We start from the raw sequence: 20,873 nt of genomic DNA, 5'->3' as shown, positions 1-20,873 counted from the left end.
CTATTTCCCGTTGAATGTGTGGAGAAGTACTGTTTCCCATGATAGGGATTATTTCAGTCCAGTATTTCTGTCAGGTTCAAATAGTGTAGTTAGGTTTCACAATTTTCTTTGTATAAACCATAAGATATTTACTTTTATGAAGGACCTTAATCTTCTTCCTAAGGATTTGGTATTTGGTGGAGATAGCATGTTCTGTAAGTCCTAACTGTTCAGGCTCATGGCATTTAATGTAATCCAGGTGTTCATCACAATGTAGAGCCACAGATCTACTAGTTTGGCCAAAATGTGATAATTCACACTGTCAAGAAATTTGATAGACTCCAGGGCGGATCAAAGGCAGAAGTTTATCTTTTGCAGAGACCTCACAAAGCAGAAATCTTGTTAATAGTGTGAAAGGGCACTGTAGGTCAGCAGATCTAAATTGTTAGTCTATTCCTTCAAAGATGCCTTTTACATGCAGAATGGTTACATGATGGACCACTTCTTCAGGGGCAGATGACAAGGAAACCCTATTGTTATTAATGATTTTATTGACATAAGACTCAGTATAATAGCAAGGAAAGTGGACTTGATATAATTTATTTCTTGAGGAAACAGCTCTTCAGTAGAGCACATAGAGTGAGCTCAATGTCTTAATGGTGCAAGACTTTTGACAAGGATGATGATGATGTGAAATAGGAAGATTATAAAGTCCAGTATCGGTTTTCTTTCTAAAAACAGAGAAATGAAGGCTACAGTTTGATTGAAAAAGAAGGAGATCCAGAAAGGCAATCCAATTATCTTCTACCTCAAGAATGAACTGGATGCAATAGTGATATATGTTGATCTTAATGAATAACTGTAGGAGTTTAGTAAGGAATCATACCAAAATACAAGGGTATCATTCACATATCTATACCACAAGAAAAGGTTTAGGAGAGATGCTGGTCAATATCGATTGTTGAAACCTATCTGTGAAGTAGTTAGCCAGTGTTGGAGAAAGAGGACGACCCATGGCAGTACCCTTAATTTTTATTATTATTAAGAGAGACCTCCAGGGAGTCAGAGACTCATGGAGGGAGACCACATACTACACACACCAGCTATCATACTTATTGTTGAATTCATTCATACTGCTTGCACTCACAACATCCAGTGGCAATCCATTGCAATCATGCACCACCCTCTGAGAGAAAAATCTAGCTCACACCCTTCTTGGCTTCCTTCATTCTCAGCTTCCAAGGATGCCTGCTCGTCTTTTCCCCACCCTCCATAAATTGAAAAATTCCATCAATTGAAATCCTGTATGACCCTTTCAGAAGTTTGTAAGTCTCAATCATATCACCCCACTTTCTTCTGTTTGCTAGTGTCTGCAGTCTACAAATTCTCAATCTGTCGTCATAATCAGTATTCCACAATCCTGATATAATTTTTAACACTCTCCTTTGTACTCTCTCCAATATATCAGAATCACAATGGAGACCAGACCTGCACACAATAGTCCAAGTGAGGTCTTATAAGGCCTTGTAAAGAGGCAAAATAACATCCTTATCTTTACATGTGAAGGTTCGTTTCAGCATTGCAATTATCATTTGAGTTGTATTTCCGGTCTTTGCCACATGGCCTCTAAACTTCAACTTCCTATCTATTAACACTCCAAGATCCCTAGCCTCATCAATTTCTTCTAGCCTAATCCCACCAATATAATACGACATTGGATATCTAATCATGTCAAAGTGAATGACTTTACATTTACTGACATTGAACTGCTACCCATTTTCCCATGCCCATAATTCCAGCCTATTCAAATCATTCTGCAAAGACTGCATATCAGCAGCATTCCTGATTATCCTACCTATCTTTGCATCATCAGTAAATAACTGTATGCCGCTTGTCAAATCCTTCCAAATATCATTAATGTACAGATTGAATAACAGTGGACCAAATACTGATCCTTGTGGCACACCACTTGTTACCTTAAACCTTGCAGACTCAGATCCCCCATATACCACTTTTTGATATCTGTCAGTCAGCCATCCTCTTATCCATGCTAGCATTGTATAACCCAAACCCATTTGCTCCAATTTATGCAGCAATCTGTCATGCTGTATTCTGTCAAAAGCCTTAGCAAAATCCAAAAGTATCACGGTGTATCCATTTTCCTTGTCTAGTTCAATGGTAACATTGTTATAGAATGTGAGCAAGTTGCTAAAACATGGCCTTCCCTTAGTAAACCCATGTTGTTCATTGCGAAGTAGCGATTCACTTTCAACCCATTTCTGAACACGGGCCCTAACCAATTTTTCCAAAATCTTTATCACCACTCCTGAGATACTAATTGGTCGTTAGTTGGATACATCAGTCTTTGCACCACCCTTGTGCAATGGAATTATCATACATTCCTTCCATTCCTGTGGAATTTTCCCTGTTCTGAGATTCGTATTAAACATCATGGTCTTAGGAATAGCCAGTTCAGCTGAACACTCTTTTAGCATATGTGCTGATATTCCATCACTTCCTATTGCTGAATTGTTATTCAGTTTGTGCAACAGCTCTAATACCTCGGCCTTACACACCTGTGTTTTTTATCTAGTGAATATCTTGTGATGGCCAGAGCAAAGAACTGTCAAAGAGGCAAACATTATCTGCAGGAAAGTCTTGCCTGAGGAAGTCCATTATTTAATCTAAATGAACATTGGTAAATATATCTATCGAATAGATATATGAACACTGGGGTGAAGATGAAACTATATCTTCTTTCTAAAATGAGAACTGTTTTTAATAAATGGACAGAACAGGGAGTGCCAGTGCGGTCTACAAGACATAACTGAATATTTGCTTTATGTATCTTAGGAAGACCATACAGTCAAGAAGGATATTCATGATAGGGTGTAAGTTTCTTTTTGGTTTCTTCATCCCAACAAGACATTATCAGTGAGTATGTTGAATTTTTTAATTTGGGTAGTAGTAAGATCATTAACAAGAGGAAAATAAATGGAATAATCACATAATATGCATTTTAGCTTCCATTAGTATTTATTCTGATCTTTAACTACTAATGCTTTTCATTTATTGGCTTCAGTAATAACAAAAGTAGTGTTTCTCCTCTGTGTGTGTGTGAGAGAGAGAGAGAGAGATCTTCATTTCTGAATTTTGCCATAGTTTCAAAAGTCATTCCTGTAATGAATTTTTTTTCTGGCACTAGTTAATTACTACATTTCTTCTGATGTGGCTAACTGCTTTCATTTTCAAATCGCACAAATTTTTTTCAAGTCCAAGCCTTCTATGAATTTGTCTTATTCAGAAATTTTAATTTTTCTTCTAACTTTAAATTTTTATTAAATACAAAAGATATTTATATGGGCATTATAAGAATTGCACAGGATATGCTCAAAAAAAAAAAAAAAAAAAAATCTCTCGCTCTGACTCATAATTAAACTCATTTCCGAGAGATGGCATTGAGTACTATACAAAAAATTGAACATAAAATTCAGCTAAAAGTTCTATAGTTTCATTTCACTATCTGGAAACTTTGAAGAATTTATATCTTCACTGTCCTTTTCATCTTCCTTTGTTTTATTTATTTTTGTTTCTACTCATTCATTCAAATCTTTCTTACCTTTCAAATTCTTTAGATCATAATTCATGTAGTTGAAGATCTCACTTGACTGTTATGCTTGCATATATATCTTCTTCTGGCAGATAAGTTTGATGAAAAACATCCTTCTTTCATTTCCTTAAGTGGACCTGAAGAAAATCACTCTGACAATAAGAGTATAATATTCGAGAAGTTCCAAAGAAAAGAACTTCATTGTAAATGTCATCTCACGTTATATAGTATGTGTTTCTTGCTGATATCTGAAGGCTTGATACGTTGTGTTGTCCTTCACTATTAATTTCTGTTTTTCCTTGGAGAGTAGTTAAAAATTCATATGAAATAATATCTGAGATCACAGAATTCAACTTAGCAGTTTTTCTTTCCTCATTTCCATTTCCCAGTAACAGCTGTTTCAAACTCACTATTAAGTGGCTGTACAAGATTCAAAGAAAAACTCAAGTAACAACATACAACATGGCTGCCATTAGTGCACAGGAAAATGGCTATAAATAGATATAGGTAATACATACGGCATTATTCTTCTTAAGCTTCATTCCCACTCAAGTTGGATTGCTTACATACAGCATTATTGCTGTTAAATCATGCTTTCTTTTGTTCCATTATTCTCAATGTCTGCCTCCCATTATCACATTTACTTTCATTCTATCTTCTGTACTGTCTTTCATACCTACAATCATGCTCGCTTTCATACCTACAATCATGCTCGCTTTCATTTCAGCAATCATATTCCCAGTACTATTCCCACTTGCCCTTTTGGTATTACCACCGACAACTTTACTCCTCTCACTACTTTCTGTCCTTGGCCTAATGTACACTCCTCGCTTTATACTTTCATTTGGTGATATCTTGCACTGCAGTAAAATCATGCTTTCTATGATCCATACCTACTCACCTCTCTTGTTCAGTCTCTTTACAAACACATTCTTCAGATTATACAATCTGAGAGATGTATCCATCAATCATATTTACTCTTTGTGCAACACAATGTGATGATTTTATTCATGCAGCCATTTTGTTGCCATTCAATGCAGGCTACAGATTTCATGAAAAGTACCATTAATAACACACAGAGCTCTACATTCACTCTGCAGTTTGGCTAAGCATTGAATGAGATTTTACCAAAATACAAACAATAATTCCAGTTATTAACATTTAACACCAAATTAATTCTCAACATTTTTCTTAGCTGTTTTCCAGTTATATCAGTATGGTTTTTGAGTAAAGTACATTACACAATTCAGTGGTTTGTGATACATATACTTTTGCACCAGGTTTTTGCAGTATCAAGTAATGTCCTTAGTTTGTTGTAACTGCAATAACCTTAAAAATTAGGCAATGGCAGTCACTTCCTTATCAAACTATACCATACCTGTAGCAAATTTCAGGTATGGTATCCTTTTCTTTTAGTGTTACACGGTGATTAGCATTCATTTTAGACACATTATGGATTCTATAACCGTGTTAGAAATAACTATTTTAATTCCCTGACATTTCGACCTTCATATTAAGGTAATCATCTGAGCATACATACATATATACACAGAGACAAGCTATATTACATTTCACACAGTATTCTAAAGAGAATGATTTGATCAACAGTTATTTTACTGGCCTAACCTCTAGTGCAAATAAAATAAAATTAAAATAAATATATGAAATAAAATAACTACATCAAGGCTATATTCTATTTAAGACAACATCAGAGAATTTAGAATAACTGTTGATCAAATCATTGTCTCTTTAGCATACTGTGTGAAAGGTAATATAGCTTGTCATTGTGTGTGTGTATATATATATATATACAGGGTGTTCGGGATAAATTTGACATATTTATAATTAATTATATTTTTCCGTAAGTTACATGTATTAACACACACTTCTCTTCATTTAAAAGTTTGGACCCTTCTTCATTCATATACAAGATGTCAGAAAGGATGGATAGCTGGAACCCACCTGAATCATGGAAGAGAATAACTTGTATCATGATGATTCGTGCCCGCCATCAAAATAAGGATATTACGACTGCTGCCCAATGCTCCCTGAATACAGTAAAAACAATCAGGCATGAACTAGAGACTTGCAATGGTGACTACGAGGATGTAGCAAGAAGAAAGATCCCTAGCAGACGATCTGATTGCGTTCGTACAGCAGAATTCCTCGCAAATCTGCAGGAACAGGTGTTGAAGAACCCTGGCATTGGAATTCGGGCTTTGTTCGTGGAGTTGCTAACTGTAGTCAAGCCCTGGATAACAAGGGTAGCCAATGGTAGGCCGTATGTATGGCAGCAGGATTCGGCCCCTTGCCACACCTCTGGGAAAAGTCAAAAATGGTTGTCTGAAAATTTCTACGACTTCACCAGTCCAAATGTTTGGCCTCCAAACTCCCCAGACCTTAACCCCATGGATTATTTTGTATGGGGCGCAGTTGAAAAAGACACCAATCGCACTTCCAGTAATACAAAAGCCCAGTTAATGGATAAAATTAAAACAGTTTTTGCGGCCCTTCCCAGGGAGACTGTAGCATCAGCTTGTTCGAGGTTCCGAAGCAGAATTGAAGCTGTGATCGATGCTAATGGTGGTTATTTTGAGTAAATCTTGTTGATAGTATTGTAATTAACTCTGCCTGTAATGTTTTTTTGTCAATTCATTAAATTTAATAGATACAAAGAAGATTTTCTTTTTCCTTACGAAACTGTCAAATTTATCCCGAACACCCTGTATGTGTGTGTGTGTGTGTGTGTGCTCCAGATGATGACCTTAATATAAAGGTTAAAACGTCGGGAAATTAAAATAATTATTTTTAACACAGTTGTAGAGTCCATAATTTGTGTAAAATGAATTCAGGTATGGTATAGTTTGATAAAGAAGTTTGAAAGGTAAAGTTTGAAAAAAAAAACTTTAAATTTTGTTAAATGCTAAAAGCAGTGGTAGAAAAATCTTTTACATGAATACAATCAAGAGAACATATAATTCAGATAGAAAAAAACATCGAAAATCTGAAATGTGTAAAGAAGCTGGAATGATAACTAGAAATGTTCATATGAAGGTATAAAAGTTGCACAGTGACTGCACTGCATCATGAAAGTTGTCAGCAGAGCTAATCTTGGGTGGTATGGTCACTTAAACAGAATGGGAGAAGAAAGGTTAGCAAAACAAGAATTCTTTTCCAGGATGGCAACAAAAAGTCCCAGAAGAAGATCTATGCAGATTGATACACCTTAGAAGAGAATAATATAGGATCTGACAATATTGAATCTTTGACACATAACAGATTAATTTGCAGGAAAATTGTCCATAGGAAGTTAGTAATAGTGTAAATTTTTCATTTAGTACTTGTTGGTAATGAGCTTTATTTCCATTTTTATAGATGAGCATTATGAGCACTCCACTCCAGTCATCAGGAATTTGACCCTCAGAAAGTCTGATCAGAGGGTTTATTTACAGCTAATATGCATTCTGGAAATGCACTACTTTGCTTATATGCAAACGCTGGCGATATTTGAAGTAAGGAAAATGAGTTTGTATCATTAATGTATTGCTTGTCCAAAAATTATAGGTGACAATGAATAGAGTGAATATGATATTCTAATAAGAATAGAAATGAAAGAGTATAGTGTATTCAGAGAAGATTCAAAGGATAAACAGGTAACAGTGTTGCTTATGACAGCTAATGACAGAGAAATTATGTCCCATCAGAGTAGAGGCAGATGGAAAAAAGCAAGGGGGGGGGACTAAAAACATTTGGCATTGAGATAGGGGTAAACAGGACAAAATATTTAGTAGAAAATTGCTGTAGACCTGGAAATGTGGAGGAAAATAATAAGGATATTTTATGCTTAATGAGTGTGAAAAGTGATTGTTGTGGGAAATTTGATTTACAACAAAACTACGTAAATTGGAAAGAAGAATAAATCAGATGTGATGAATGGAATTTCTGAGGTTTGAGATAATTATCTTAAATAGCATCTACTCAGAGGAATGCAGGAATTAAGAATTCTGAATTTAGTGATAGTATCAGAGAATATAATTATAAACAAAGTATCACCTGCTCCTTCAAAAGAGGAGAGTGATTATGATTGATCACTCTGTTCTGAAAATTAATTTGATTTTGAATTTTCATTTTTTTTAATACGATAACTTTGAGAAAGTTTTCATTGCTGAATATAAATGTCAAAATCTTTGCAACAACAACAACAATAATAATACAACTCTGATGTGAACAGAGTATGATATATAGTAACTGTTATTTTTCACTTTCTTCCACACTGTGTAGAATAGCATGCTGGTTGCAATGTATATGCTATCATTATCACTGAAATAATATTCAATTTACATAAACGCCAATCTTTTATGAATTGATTGTAAGTTGTCATTAAGATGCTTCAGTTGCATACTGCAGTAATTTAATTATTATAGAATAAAATAAAATTAATTATTTGATGTTTTGATTCTGAGACAATTTTTACATTTCCAGACATTAAATCAATTAAAACAAACATTTATTATAATCACTTTTTTTTTTTTAACCATTTTTGCACTATTTGTTATAATGGAATTATATATTTATAATTTGGAATTTTTATAAATTTCAGATGCAAGGATCGTTAAATTCACTTCAGGAAGATTTATCAACAGCTGACGATGAACTGAAAGCTAGCAAAGAAGTTATAAAAACATTACATAAACAGCTTGATATTGCTTACATGGAAAGAGATACATTGTGAGTTAGGTTTTTTGTTATACTGGCATGCTGTTTTAGTTGTTTCCCGTAAGTCAATATAAAGCACATTGAACTCTGACAAAATGTATTATTTATACTGTATGTGGAACATATATTGAAATAGTAGTATCTTGATCCTGTGCATCTTATGTTAGCTTTGAAAAAGAACCTATAAATTAAAGATGCTAATAAATTATATTCTTGGTTTAATCCTTTACCTATGGATCTTTAGAGGAACTGGATCATTTAACCCATAGTTCACTTATGATAATAAATGTACAATTAGTTTACAGTCTTTCATGGATGGGATTAATACTTAAAAATAAAAACTTTGCATATTTGTGCATATGTACACATATTGTAAAGTTATCATCATCATAAAATTCCTGACATGTACCATCAAGGGGTGTACAGGATACGATAGTACTACATGAAAAATTTACATCATTACTAACTTCCTATCTATAATTTTCCTCCAAATCGGTCTGTTACTTGTCAAGACTCCAACATTATCATATCTTGAAAGTTTATTTTTCACTTGGTCAGACTATAATAAATTTAGTTTAATCCTCTATCCAAGTGTATGCAAACAAAGTTTGCGCCTGAAAGTATATTCAGGACTGGGGTAAAGTGGTACAACACCGGGCAAGCTGCTTGCGGATATGTATAATGTTATGCATTAAGGGAAGGGCCACTACCCAGACTAGTTTCCACCTTTATTGAGGTCTCTTCAGTGGGAGCCAGGCCCAAGCAGAGATACCAGGCAGAAGCATTAGCAAGGTCATCTCCTCCTATAGGAGCTCTAAATTTATTATAGTCTGACCAAGTGAAAAATAAACTTTCAACATCTTTCTCTAAATCCAGAGTAATTTAATAAAAAGGTGGCACACCGTTTGGCAGCTCCTATAGGAGGAGATGACCTTGCTAATGATTCTGCCTGGTATCTCCACTTGGGCCTGGCACCCACTGAAGAGACCTCAATAAAGGTCGAAACTAGTCTGGATAGTGGCCCTTCCCTTAATGCATAACATTATACATATCCGCAAGGAGATATGTTTTGCATTATGGGAGATACCGAGATAGGAGTGTTGGTAGCTTGCTCCACCTTTGCAACGAGTTGCCCAGTGTTGTACCACTTTACCCCAATCCTGAAGATACTTTCAGGTGCAAACTTTGTTTGCACACACTTGGATAAAGGATAAACTAAATTTATTATTATCAGATCTTATATGTCTATTGTCTAAGCTACTTTGTACCGTATCAATCCACCTATATCTTGGTCTTCCTCTGGGTCGTTTTCCTGGCAGAGAACACTTGTTTTGCTAATCTTTCCTCGCCCATTTTTTTAAGTGACCATTCCACCTGAGATTAGCTCTGCTAACACATTCTTGGATGCTGACAATATCAAGTTCTTTCCTAATATCCTCATTTTTAATATGATATTTCCATTGATGCTATCTGTTCACGCCTCTAATCTCTCTCTCAGGACTCTCATATCTGCAGTTTCTAGTCTTTGGTCAAGTTTTTACTTCTGACCCAGCTCTCAGATCCATAAGTTAAACCTGGCTTCAACACTGTCTTATATACAGCTAATTTAGTGTTCTGACTAATTTCTCTCTTATTCCAAATGAATTTATTCAATTGACTGCATACCATACCAGCTTTCTTCATTCTGCTGTCTATTTCTATATTGAATTTACCATCTTCAGTAAAATCGTGTCTGAGTAACTGAAATGTTTTACTTGTTCCACAGGTTCTCCATTCACAACACAGTTGACATTTTCAACAATTCTACTTATTTTCATTGTCTTTGTCTTTTTAATGCTGACTTTCATACCATATCTATAACAATAGTTATTCAATTTAGTCAGGGAATCTTGCAAACTTGTAGCGGATTTATTTAGAAGTATAACATCGTCCGCATAAAGCAAAGAGCTGACATTAACATCTCCAATTCTGATATCATGTTTAATACCACTTTCCTTTATAATGTGATCCATATAGATAATGAATAACAGAGGGGATAATGTACATCCTTGTCTCATAACAGATGTAACATTAAACCATCTTCCTGTACTTCCTTCAATTCTAACTGCTGACTTACAACTCAAATAAAGACTAAGTATTACTTGATATAATGCCCCATTGACACCAGGTGCCTAGAGAGAAACAATATTGAATTGTTTCTCTCTAGGCACCTTGTTATATGCCTTTTCGAGATCGACGAAACTTAAATACAGATCTTTGTTATATTCCCATGCTTTCTCAACTGTTTGTCGTAAAGTGAAGATATGATTCTGACAGCCTCTATTTGGCCTGAATCCAGCTTGTTCTTCACCAAGCTTTTCTTCCACAATTCTTCTCAACCGTTTCTCAAGTATACTTGCATATATCTTACTAGGAACACTCGTAGGGAAATACCTCTGGAATTCTCACATTCAGTTTTATTTCCCTTTTTATATATGGATACTATTAGAGCTCTACTCCAATCATCGAGAATTCATCCCTCCGTCCAGGCTTTCTGAACTATGCAGTGCAGCCACTGTAAGACTTTTATACCACCATACTTCAGCATTTCTGGTCGAATATAATCTACTCCTGCTTCCTTTCCACATTTCAAGCCTTTGATGGTTTTTTCTACTTCAAGTATGGATATGTATTCCTGACTGTATACCTGTTGAGTATTTTTTACCACTGTGCTCTCACTGCTTGTTTCATTTAGCAATTTTTTGAAATAATTACTCCATACTCCAAGGATATCTTTTTCTTCTGTTTTCATGTCACCTTTATCATCTCTAACTCCTTTTACAGCACTCTTTCTTCCATTTCTAGCTTCTTTAACAACCTCCAGAATATCTTACCACCTTCTTGATATTTATTTTCTATGTTCTTGCCAATGTCCTCCCATGATCTTTTGTTTAGCTGTAGTAAAGTTATAAATAATCATTATAATTACTAAAATAAAGAGCCGAAAGGCTTCATTTCTGCAATGCAAAATTATATAAATCAAGTGGATATTAAATCCTGTTGATTTATATAATTCTCAAACATAATTTGTAAACCTATAGCACATATGTACTGTGAGTGGGCTGAGAATTTTTCATTCCATGTTTTTTTATTATATATATATATATATATATATATATTTGTATTTTTACTTTATTTTACTTTTTACATGATCTGGAAACTCTAGAGACCAAACATTAAACTTTTTCAAGCCACTTTAGGTTTCTAGTAAGCAGTGAAGTGGTCTCACACCAGGTTATGAAATTCATCTTGCATGTAAAGACAAACACAGATATCCATGCCTGCAGCAGAACCTATAGCGTGTTTGTATAAGAGCAGATATACTAATCACTCATACAAACAGACTGGCAAACTTTGTTAATTAAAAAAATCTATATTTTGTTAATTTTTAATTCCCAGTTTTGTTTGTGACCAATACCATCTTAGATTAGCATGTCTTACAGATTTTTGAATGTTAGTAATATCAGACTCCTTTCTGATAACTTCATTTTTAATATGGTTCTGCTATCAATGCTGTTTGCTCACTGTCAAAATTCTCAAACTCTGTAGGCTACAACGTTTGAGAATTCTGTAGTCAACTATTTAATTTAAAACCTATCTGTCCAATCATATTAACATTGCTTTGAATGCTGTCTTATATACTACTTTGTCTTTTGAGTGATTTCTCTCATATTCTATGTAAATTTACTCATTTGGCTTTCCATATAACCATTGTTGCAGCTTATTTTGTAGTAAGAATCAGTAATTATTTTCTTTTTCATAATTTTCTCTATTTTTATTGCTTAATTTTCATCCTAAATTTGTCCCAGTAATTTAATCTATGTTTAGGAATTCATGAGGGCTTGTGGATTAATTTAAAAGGATAAAGTGACTGGTTTTCCCTTTATCACTTGTTTTAATTTTTTACCTGTTGCCATTTTTTCTTTAATGTGATCATGGATTTTTTTTTTGGCAATATTTTCTGCTTTAATTGTGGTTAGTCTATTAAATTCAATAAATTTGTTGGAAGGTGAAGCACTAAATGTAGATGATAGTCATATAGATTTTTGTAATTTCTTCTAAAAGCAATTGATTGTTGGATATTCTTTCTTATAGAAGTGTTAGTGAAGCTCTATCATAGATAATATTGAATTTATTAGTTCTAAATTGATTTTTATCCATTTTTTTAATCCATAAAAATAGGTGTGAAATTTTAATCTATAATTCCACATCTGAATTTAGTCAATTAGTTTTTTAAATTAAAAACAATATTAATAATAGTATTTTTTTCTTTACAGAATTAAAGTATGTCAAACAAAGAGAGCTGACACCACACATTTAAATCTCCTTGATGAAAAGAGTCAACAAATTGTTGTATTGACTCATGACAATAGAGAGCAACAAAAAGAAATTGAATTACTACAGAGACAAGTAGAGTAAGTAACAAAATTTTCCTCACTCATCATCATTAATAGAACCTTAAGGCAATCTTGCATTGGAGGAGAAGGTATGAAGAGGGGAATCATCTACCATGACAAAGCTGGCTACTAAATTATAGATAGTGGAAGGTAAACCAGAGGATGACAATTTACGGACCAGGCACTTGATGCAGACACAAGTGCATCAAATGCTCTCTAAATGTCAAAAGCAACAGTGCAGGTTTCACCCAAACCTTTCTACAGTGGTGGGTAATGTAGGCTAAGAGATCTGGATCTCTTAGCCGATGTTATGTATGTATCCAGAGTGATAAATCTATACTTGTGAACATTGATTAACTGGTGGGCATCTTGGTAGCTAAGAAATTAACTGTTGATGACTTCTCCATTATTTTTGTTCTCATCATTATCGAACTACTGAACCATTGTTCTCATCAGAATGATGAGAACAATGGTTCAGTAGTTCAATGGCACACATCTCTATTGGGATAAGTGCTAGCTGAATAAATGAATGTAGAGATAATATAGGACAAGTATTAGTTCTGGAGCACAACATTTGAGTTACAAATGGAGATCATCAGAACAGAAGTATTTTTGGTGTAAGTCATTCAAGATTCTTCTTCTTCTCTTTTTTTTCCCCCATAAGATCAAGTAGACATGTGGCACACCAATTTTAGTATTGTAGGAAGTGATTTACTTGGATTTCTTTGTAAGAGAAGAATGATTCCCAGGAAATTTGCTTTATCTTTAGTGCTATAACAGTGATGCTATCTAGATGAGAGAAGTAGCAGAAGTTGTGTCTGATGATCGGTGCAATGAACCAGTGGCATGACTGTCGTTTGGACAGGAAGTGAGTGTTCTGCTGTTGGCCCTTTCAGAATCTGAATTTAGATTTGCTGATGGTGGTTTTGCATTTACTATATGCTTCAATATAGGCTAAGCATAAAGCGGGAGTTCTTGTTCCAAGCTACCTATAGTATATCGAAATTTTTTTTTCTTGATCTGCCTTTTGCATGACTTGAAAAGTGGATGGCAGTTTTGAATCTAGCAGGAAATGAAAGCTTTCATTTTCATGCCAGTGAGAATAATTTACTCAGCTTGTGTTTGGATCAGAAGAGTGAAAACAGTGGTTCATCTGTGGAAAGGCAGAGTAGAACTTCAGGAAGTAATCACACTTGCGACTCTTGTAATACCCAAGGACAGTGTTGTGGGGAGAGTATGGCTGAAGATTATGGTTTGGGCTACCTAGAGGAGAGGGACAACTCGTTAAGAAAAATTCAAGGGTATTTGGGTTTATAAATGGACAGTTTGCATTAGATCAGTGCTCATAGTAAATTCTTTCATGTCTACTCCAACTTGGTCAGTGAAATGTCAACAACTCAAACAGTAAGTTGGAGTTGTTGGCATTGAGTCACCTTAGAAGATGACTTCATTGTTGGAGTAATCGATTGCAGAAAATCAAGCTTCAAAGCTTTGGGTGTAAGAAATTAAATAGATCAGGGTAAGTTTTCAAGATTTGGAGAATGGTAAATGCAGCAGTGAAGGTTACAGAATGGATCAAGGAATTCTTAAAAGCTGGAGGAGATTAAAAAAAAAAAAACGGATTCTAAATGTGCCATGCTCTGGAGAACAGGATCAGCTGCTCCCCCCCCCCCCCAAGTGCCACTTGCAGGGAAAGGAATCATACAAAATGTAATTTGGACTATTGAGGTAAAATGTAAGTGTGATATGTCACATACAGACTATATGTCCATTAGTATAACTTATGGTATTTATATTGAAGTTTAAGTTATCAGTATTGGCAAAGGGGATATGAAAGTGACTTTTTGGTACAGCTTTTTATATTTCTTTGATTAGGATTTTTTTATTTTATATTTTTTGCTGAAGCCTTTTGAGGGAAGTTCTTTGTACTCACAGTGACACTGATTACACATCGTAATTTTTCATTATTCCTTTTTATGTATAGTTGAAGAGCGAGACAGAGTGAGAGTGGAGTATATGCAGTGAGAGGAGATACTCTGTGTGTTTCCCATAACAGAGAGTTTCAGTTTACTCTCAGCAACATGGTTTTGATTCAGGTATGTATGGTCTTTGATGGGTATCATTCACATTGCATAGTGGTGGAGAAGAGAAGCTGGAATCCCTACTTTGAAACCAAACATCATCAGTTACTTCATGTGTCCAGTAAACAGGGTGGTGGAAGTTTGTCACTGGATAATGAAGGCTATCTGCAACTTAGTGGATGTAGTTTGCATTTTATATTGATAATACTAGGTGAATTTGTCGGGTTCCCCTTTTGTGAAATCTGGCAACACCATGAGAAGATCATGTTGATATTTGACTGGGAGCAACTGCATACTCTCCGCTACATCTTCCCAGTAATTGCCTAATTACTCGAGAGGTTCATATTATCTTCACTAGTTTTTATGTCACTGCGATCATCTCTGATTTCTTTGGTGATACTCTTTCTCACTATTTCTGATCTTTTCTGATATTCTTCAGAAGTTAAAAGCCTTTATGTTTATTTTTATATTTTTCCAATAAATTTCATTTAACTATTTGAACATGTAACTTTGGTCTCATAGATATTTTTCTGTGTTCTTAAGGTAGAGTACCAATACTTTGGTCTATCATGCTACTTTAACAATTTTGTATGTCTCATGAGCCAACATAAAAGAGAAGTGCGACTAATTATAGTCAAAATAATATTGAAATGTTTTAAATAAAACAGTGCGAAGGTACAGCTGGCTGTCACTATATCAAACACTAGTGTAGCAAACTTCCCACTATATTAGCAAACTTCCCACTCCGGCCAAAGTGACCAAGATGATAGCAGGTCTGTGGAATGAACCGTATGAGAACAGGTTGAGGATTTGTGGGTTGCAAAAATTGGTTGATAGGCGGGGGAGGGAAGATATGATTGAGACATTCAAATTGCTGAAGGGTTTCTATAAAATTAATTCAGAAGATAATTTTGAGAACAGGGCTGGTTGTGGGAGGACTAGGGGACATCCATGGAAACTGGGCAAAAGTGTGGTTAGTAAAGGTGTTAGAGCTGGGTTCTTTACTTTTAGAGTAGTGAATGAGTGGAATGCGCTCCCTGAGTCTGTGGTGGATGCTGTGACAGTGAATGAGTTTAAGGCGAGGTATGATAGATACTGTATGAATGTCGAATAGTTGTGATGAATATGATTTGGGACCTCCCTCGATGAGTCTAATGACTCCCTGGAGTTGCCCGTAATAATAATAATAATAATAATTATTATTATTATTATTATTATTATGTGACATCTCCAATGAGTCCAAAGACTCATTGAGGCCTATTCTACAACTCTCTGTCTCCACCACTCAATCCATTAACTACAACAAACCACAACTATCTTCTTCATCTACATCAGTGCCATCTACTGCAGACCACCACTAGTATTTTCACTGACAATCACGTCAATCACCTCTGACGTCTTGGGCTTGTTTGGTAATATGCCAGTAACCTGTCCCAGCAGCACCATCAAGAAGAAGAAACAATACTGTGGAAAACCAACAACTACCAGCCAAAGACATCACTGCTCTAGCAGACTGACAGCCTATATCAAACACTATTGTAGCAAACTTTCCACTATAACATACTACTGAGCTGCAATAACCAGAGACTTAATATTATTAATAGTAGTGTTATCTGACCTCTATGGAGTTAAGACGCACTACGGGTGGTCCCACTATCACACATAGTTCATCATACTGTGATAAACCATTTTGACATGCACCACACTCTTGTGCAATGTGTTCCGATCACCTACCACTCTCCATGAAAGAAAACTTGATTTCCTTGCTCATGCCCTCCTTATACATCTTCCAGGTACCTTATACTGTTCCTTTTCTCCTGACCACTCACTTTCCACTTGTCTTTCCCCCAATTCTGTGTAAAACCTCTTTCACATTAATCTGGTAATACGTCCTTATCAACTTATATGTGTGAATCATATCCATTTTCTCCTCCTATCCACTAGTCGCTGCAACTTGCATTTTCTCCGATCTGTCTTCATACACGACATTCCAGAAACGAGAAACTACCTTAGTAAACTGTGGATCTATTCTAATATCTCTTCATGCTTTTTGAAAACTATGTGACAAAATATATGCACAGTAATCCACATATATGTTCATAGCCTTATGCAATGGAACAACAGTAGCGAACAAATTAATCCGAACGAACCGAATTTTCATCAAGTTTTTGGTTTCAGTATAGTTTTTGTTTCAGTTTACAATAATTTTCGTTTTGGTTTTAGTTCACTGTTTTGGTTGAGTGCTGTATTTTTTAACTCTCTTTATGATGTTTATTAAGTGTTGTGCATTTTTAATAGTATAAACAAGTTGACATTTGTAGTGTTTTATTCATTTTTGTGTAGCCATAAAATGGAATACATCTCCAAGAGCGCATTCAAAAATATGTACTCTTTCTCGGTACACATCCATGACTCAAAGGTGAAATTGCCAATGAGTGTGGTGTTGATTTGGGTGCTGGTAATATGATTTTAAAGAGGTTTAGGAAGACAGGTATCTTTTTTCCATGACAAAAGGAAAATGTGGGTGAAAAAGGACAACTAACACTTACTCAAGATCATTTACTAGTTAGGAAAAGCAAAATGAATTCAAGATTGTCTGCTGCAAACTTAAATAGAGACTTGGCAGCTAGTGGGATTGATGTTTCTTACATGACAGTCCATCGAAGATTGTTGGAAGCAGGGAGGACTGCCCACAGACCAAAAAAGAAACAACTGTTGATGAAGGCTATGTAGAAAAAGAGGCTCCAGCAGATAAAAGGGTACAAAGATTGGTCTGTTGAGAAGTAGAAGAAGGTCATATTCTCAGATAAGAGCCATTTCTTTGTCCAAGGAGAACGAGTACTCTATGTTTGAAAATCAGTGGCTGAGAAGACTTCTCCCACCCACCTTCAACAAGCTCCTAAATACCCAGCTAAAAAGATGTTCTATGGTTATTTTTACACATGACAGTCCAGGATCACTTGTGCCTGTTGATGGCATGATGAAAAGTGACCAATATATAAAAATATTGGACAAAGGAGTGGGTCCCACAGAATCAGAAAAGACAAAGAACTCATCTTCAAACAGGATCTCGCTCCATGCCACACTTCAAAAAAAAGTGAAAGAGTTCCTCAAAAATCACAGCATCCAGTTGCTTCAGTGGCCACGTAACTCTCCTGACATTAACCCAGTAGAAAATTTTGTGGGCCATAATGAAAAAGAGACTTCAAAAAATTAAATTGTGATGCAATTTAACTTAATACAATCCATTATAAAAGTATGATTTCGAGATGCAGAAATAAGAAAAATGTGTTCTACATTGATGGAGTGTCGAAGCAAATTAATGAACTTATTAGGAATAGAGGAGCACATAAATTATTAGGTCAAGTTGGAGTTTAATTTTTGAATTTTTTTTCTTGTCAAATTAAAATTTTTCTTTAAAATGTGAGTGTTCGGATTAATTTGTTCACTATTGTATAACATCCTTATTTGTACATGTCAGTGTCTTCCGCATCATTGTCATGATCTGCTGTACTGCCCTAACAATTTTACATCCTTGTTCACATTCACTCCCAGATTCCTCATCTTTCTGTCTCCCCTAAGATATTCCCACCAGTTGTGTATTCTGCACTCTATCTTTGCTTCCAAAATTTTAAAATCTTACACTTTACAACATCGAATTGGTAATCCCATTTACTTGCTCATTCATCCAGTGAGCAAGTAAATGGGATTACCATTCAAGTCCTTTTGCAAAGCCACAACTCCTGCTTTACTCATCATATTTCTCCCCAACTTTGCAACTGCATATCATCATTTGGACTGCTCCCAATATCATTAACATATAAATTAAACAGCAACATTCCTATAATATCCTTAGGGCACATTACTAGTGACTTCTCTCTTCTGAAATATTGTTCTTCCATAAACAATTTGCAGATGCCTATCATATAGCCAATCCAACCCCATTCATTCCAGTTTAATTACTAGCTTGTTATGTGGCAGTCTATCAGAGGTCTTTGCAAAATCTAAATATACCATTGTGTATACCTCTCTTATCCCAAGCATTTGTCACCGTATCATAATAAGTAAGTGGATTGATAAAATATGATCTTCTTTTAGCAAACCCATGCTAATAATCAAAGAGAATGCTGTTGTTAATTTCATTCTGAAGGGTCATGCAGATGGATGTGCAAGGAAGGAGGAAGCGTGGGCAGCCAAAGAAGAGCTGGAGGGAGCTGGTAGAAGAGGACTTGAGGATGAAGAACTTGGATGTGGTGACAGCTCAAGACAGGAGGATGTGGAGGAGGCTCATCATCAACAGTGACTCCACTTAAGTGGGAGAAGCTGCAGAAGAAGAAGAAGAAGAAGATCACTGGAGAAAAATATGTAGAACATAATCAAGTACTGTGTCATAATCTTATTGACCTATAGAAAGCCTTTGATTCTATTTGGATAGACAATATAAAAAGTTGGCGCTTCACATACAGAGGAGCTGAAAGCAAAGTGACAATCAAGGACTGAGTGGAAGATTTCTATAAGGAACATTTTGTCATATCTACTCTACAGTCCTTTGTGGACTATTCTGTGAAGTAGAAGACGCATCGTGGGAGACCCACACTATCTCTATAACCTTCATACACACAATCTCTATAACCTCTTCTTAAACTCATTAACTCACAACTAATTCTGACAATCCATTCCACTAACTCACCACTCTCCAAGCAAAAAATTTAGTCCACACATCCTTACTAACCACACTCTTACACAACTTCTGGAATGACCTCAAGTTCTTTCTATTTGTCATGTATTGAAAAATTTTCTTTGTATTGATCTTATAGAACCCCTTTAATAACTTGTATGTTTCTATCGTGTCACCTCTTTTATCTAAACTTTGCAACTCACACACCTTCAACTTATCCTTATAGGCAGCATTTTACAGACCTGTAACCAGCTCAGTCACTTTTCTCTAACCCCTCTCCACCACCTCCTGGTCTACACGAAACTGTGGTGACCAAATCTGTGCACAGTAGTTAAGATGCAGCCGAATCATAATCTTATAAAGAGAAATAATCAGCTACTTACTTGTCTTTACTCATAAGTGTGTTTTTCAACATCAAAGTAATCCTCAGAGCTATTTTATAAACCTTTGCAATATGCTCTTTGAACTTCAAATGGCTGTCCACTGTTACCCCCCCCAAGTCCCTAGCCTTATCGTTTCTTGGAATCAGGTACCATCAGTGTGATATCCTATCTTAATTTATGTTCACGCATAGACCTACACTTTTTACCATGTAGGCATTCGGAACTGAAATCCTATGGAATAGGATTTTCTCTTATTCCAAATGAATTTATTCAATTGACTTTAACACCATGCCAGCTTTGCTGATTCTGTTGTCTATTTCTATATTGAATTTACCATCTTCACTAAAAATCGTGCCTAAGTAGCTTAAATGTTTTACTTGCTCCACAGGTTCTCCATTCACAACACAGCTAACATTTTCAATGATTCTGCCTATTTTCATTGTCTTTGTCTTTTTATTGCTGACCTTCATACCATATCTATTACAACAATTATTCAATTTAGTCAGGGAATCTTGCAGACTTGTAGCGGATTTATTTAGAAGTATAACATTATCCGCATAAAGCAAAGAGCTGACATTAACATCTCCAATTTTGATATCATGTTTAATACCACTTTCCTTCGTAATGTGATCCATATAGATAATGAATAACAGAGGGGATAATGTACATCCTTGTCTCACACCAGAATTAACATTAAACCATCTTCCTGTACTTCCTTCAATTCTAACTGCTGACTTACAACTCAAATAAAGACTAAGTATTGCTTGATATAATGCCCCATTGACACCACATAACTGTAGTGTATTGAATAGCTTCTCTCTTGGCACCTTGTCATATGCCTTTTCCAAATGGACAAAACTTAAATACAGATCTCTGTTATATTCTCATGCTTTCTTGACTATTTGTCGTAAAGCGAAGATCTGATCCTGACAGTCTCTGTTTGGCCTAAATTCAGCTTGTTCTTAACCCAGCTTTTCTTCCACAATTCTT

General features: G+C 35.3%; 1 protein-coding gene across 1 annotated transcript in view; it reads left to right on the top strand.

Moving 5' to 3' along the window:
* The window catches only part of LOC150094412 (TBC1 domain family member 2B-like), a 406,352-nt gene that overhangs the window by 63,981 nt on the left and 321,498 nt on the right, over positions 1 to 20,873 (top strand). The window contains exons 5-6 of the mRNA XM_090412467.1: positions 8,190 to 8,317; positions 12,622 to 12,759. Of these exons, the coding sequence (XP_090268593.1) occupies positions 8,190 to 8,317; positions 12,622 to 12,759 (266 nt within the window). The remainder of the gene's footprint in view (positions 1 to 8,189; positions 8,318 to 12,621; positions 12,760 to 20,873) is intronic.

The sequence above is a fragment of the Typopeltis vanoorti genome, chromosome 22 (genome assembly GCF_054136105.1).
Source record: "Typopeltis vanoorti isolate ZY-2024b chromosome 22, IOZ_Tvanoo_1.0, whole genome shotgun sequence".
NCBI classification, from domain to species: Eukaryota; Metazoa; Arthropoda; class Arachnida; order Uropygi; family Thelyphonidae; genus Typopeltis; species Typopeltis vanoorti.
Note: the sequence above shows the minus strand (reverse complement) of the source record. Positions and strands in the feature narration are given on the sequence as shown.